Source organism: Triticum aestivum, chromosome 6D (assembly GCF_018294505.1).
Source record: "Triticum aestivum cultivar Chinese Spring chromosome 6D, IWGSC CS RefSeq v2.1, whole genome shotgun sequence".
Classification (NCBI taxonomy): Eukaryota; Viridiplantae; Streptophyta; class Magnoliopsida; order Poales; family Poaceae; genus Triticum; species Triticum aestivum.
In genome coordinates, this window is record NC_057811.1 from 15,783,477 (window position 1) to 15,786,868 (window position 3,392).

General features: G+C 52.6%; 1 protein-coding gene across 1 annotated transcript; it reads right to left on the reverse strand.

Annotated features, from left to right (window-relative positions):
- Positions 1–1,267: 1,267 nt before the first annotated feature.
- On the reverse strand, positions 1,268–2,927 carry LOC123140794 (high-affinity nitrate transporter 2.1-like). The gene has a single exon (XM_044560076.1). It carries the CDS (start codon positions 2,789–2,791, stop codon positions 1,268–1,270), a length of 1,524 nt encoding a protein of 507 aa, XP_044416011.1. The 5' UTR covers positions 2,792–2,927.
- Positions 2,928–3,392: the final 465 nt, after the last annotated feature.

Below are 3,392 nucleotides of genomic sequence, written 5' to 3' on the forward strand. Positions count from 1 at the left end.
AATAGACCCGACCAGAAGTGGGAATCCCCAGGTTTCCAATATACTTGGGATATCACCTTGGACCCGAGAGAACGGTTTCCTGGCTGTGATCAAGTACAGATCAGTAATGGACGTGATATTCTCCTTTCTCTCATAAGAATCGCGTAGAGAAAACAGTGCATTCCGAAAAGCTGACCACACACTTTGGTTGGCTGCCATATGCCGAAGTGTGTGTGGTCTCTTTTAGACGAGGAGTTCGTGGAACACGTCATAGAGAGCAAGAACCCGGATGAAAGGTTGTTGTGGCTGATTGACTTCCTGGGGTCTGTCGGACAAGCTGGTTATGTAAGACCTGGTCACATTGTGGGTGATATGGTGGGTCGGGAGGAAGGTGATCCGTGAACAGGAAGACCAATCGCCTGTTTCAATCTTAAGGTTTATCACAAGGTATCTTGCTGACTTGGATTTGATCCCGGGGAAAGCTCAAAAGATTGCACCGGCTGTATATTATTATGTAAGGAATCAATGGTTAGCGCTGGAGGTGGGCCATGTCAAAATTAACGTCAATCTTGTTGTTTCAAGACACCGAGATAGAGGCTCTTCGGCTGCTGTGAGCAGGGGTGCAAATGGTTTAAATTGGGGGCTCCTGATATGAATGATCACGAGACTCTTGAGGCAATAACACTATCTCTTTGTGGCCGATCTCAACATTTGCGTGTGTCATCTGGCAACAGACTGTTCGAATACAGTGAAGCATCTGAATTCAGTTTATTTGGGACCTAGTAGCATGATCATCAGGGAGGTCCATGCAACAATGGATGAAATAGGTGGTGCTTTTGTGAAGCACGAGAAAAGGGAGTCCAGTTTTGAAGTGCATAATTTAGCTAAGGCTGCGATTTCTCTTGATCCTGGGCAGTATTTGTGGTTATTGAGTACCTGGCCAAGATAGTTTTGACGAATATAGTGACTTACCCCCTCAAATTTGGCTCTTCGTGTGTAAGCGCAAACCTCCAGAACTGTTCATGTAATTTCGGCCACTTTGATAGAACTCTTCGTGCTTTAAGTCAGAACCAAAAATGCACAAAATTTCAGAATTGTTCATGTAATTTCAGGCCACTTTGATAGTGCAAACCATCATTCGCGTGCACACACAATTCTTGCGTACAGATGAAGAAACGTTTCCTAACATATACTGGCAGAACTACATGGGGTTGCAGGCGTAGATATATACGATGTGTATATATACTCCGCAAGCTGTACATATCTTAGGTAAAAGAAAATCTGGATCTTATACGTGTTGGGGCGTGTTGTTGGGTGGCGTAGCGGATGTGGCAAGGATGACATTGCGCCTGCCGCGTTCCGAGCGGGAGTTCTCAGCAAACTTTTGTCCTGCGATATGGAGACCCTTGCTCTTCTCCTCCTCCGACCACTCGGAGGCGTAGTACTCCTCTTCGGTGGCGTCGGTGCTGGCTGGGAAGAACATAGAGCCCCACTGAGGGAAGTGAACGAGAGCGACGGGGAGAGTGCATGCCATGATCATGATGCCCATGTACTCAAGACCCCTGCCGGTGGAGTATTGCGACGAAGTGAAGAAGAGAAGTTGTGTGAGTCCCGCACCCACGTTGCCACCAGCGCCGGTCAGCCCAGAGATGATGCCAAGGGATCGCCTAGAAACGAAGGGTGCGACGCCAAAGACAGCACCACACGCAGCCTGGGCGCAGATGGAGAAGAGGACCATGGCAGTCACCGAGGCGGGGAGGGCTGAGGCGCGACCGAGCCAGATGCAAAAGGCGCCGCCGGCTGTCTGGAGGATCCAGATGTTCCAAAGGCGAGCACGCATACCAAAGTAGCGAGCGCCAAGGTCGGAGAGGTATCCTCCCATAGGACGCGCGACGATGTTGGCCATGCCGAAGCAAGCAGCGATGGTGCCGGCGGCGCGAAGGTCTAGGTGGAAGTGGTCGTAGTAGTACTCGGCGATGACATTGTCGGTGGTGAGCTCGACGCCCATGCAGTAGCCATAGAGGAGGACGAAGATCCATGTCCGGTAGTTGGTGACGGCTCCCCAAAGGACCTTGGAGAACTTGTCCTTGGCCATGTCTCCCTTCTTCTGGAGGCTCGCAAGGTTGCCGTCGGGGAGGTCTTGCCCCATGGTGAGCACGAGCAGGCCCATCACAATGTGCATCATGCCCGGAACGAAGTAGGCGATACGCCACGCCACGAAGGGTGTTGCACCACACTTTTGGATTGCATGGAAGACGAGGGGCATGATAAGTTGTGTGGCGCCCCCACCCATGTTGCCCCACCCGGCCGCGAGGCCATTCACCGTGCCAATGATTTTACTGTTGAACATGGTGCTCATCCAGTACTGGCACGACACAAAGGTGGCGAGGGAGAAGCCGATGAGGAAGCGGACGGCGATGTACCCCGACGCATCATCGATGACGGCCATGCAGAAGACGGTTGGCGCTGATAGCATGACCAAGAAGGCACAACCGTACCGCGGCCCAAGCAAGTCACAGATGGCCCCCATGGCAAGCCTCGAGAAGATGGATCCGGATACGGACGCCACACCGGCATTGCCGATGTCGGCTTTGGCGAGGTTGAGGTTGTCGCGGATGATGGGCACCAACGGAGCCGCAGCGAAGGTGGAGACGAAGCAGGTGAAGAAGGAGATCCAGGAGAGGTGGAAGGTGCGCATGTGCGGGTTGGCGAAGGAGAAGAGCCTGAAGGACTTGGCCTTGTGCTCCGAGTCCACGGGCAGCGTGAACTTGCTGGCCGCCGCATCGCCATGACCGCTGGCCTCCACCTCCATACCTACTGATCTAGCTTGATCGAGCTAGCTAGCCTTCTTCTTTGCTTTTCTCCTTTGAGCTAAGCTTAATGACTTGCAGTGGTGAGGTGACTAGGAGCTGCTAATGGCTGTGGTTTGGTGCTTTGGATCCCGGATCGATCGGGTATTTATACAAGGAAGGAAGGAAGGAAGGGAGTTGACATTGGGATCAAGTTGCATCTTCTCTCTTGATCAGCTGATGGGTAAGAAAGAAAGACAGACAGACAGAAGAATGTATTATTGCATTCTGACGGAATCATGGCAGCAGCAACTGGGATTAAACAACGGGCGTGCAACGCAGTCGAGAGGGCGATCAAACCTCGCCGCCGCGCGCATCCCCGCGCCCTCGCCCCCTGGAACGGACCAAGGATCAGATCAGAATATGCACTGCCGCGGCCGTACGTGGCCAGACCCAGAATCCATCTGGCTGCCTCTGCTGGCGACTGCCCGACCTGCAGCTCCTGCAACATTGCAAGCAGTTTCTGTTTTCCTGCACTTTCAGTTCAGATCTCCTCTTAATTCGTACGTACTACTAACAGCAACTCGTCAGGAACTCGAGATTCCGTGCATGTGCTCCGTTTGC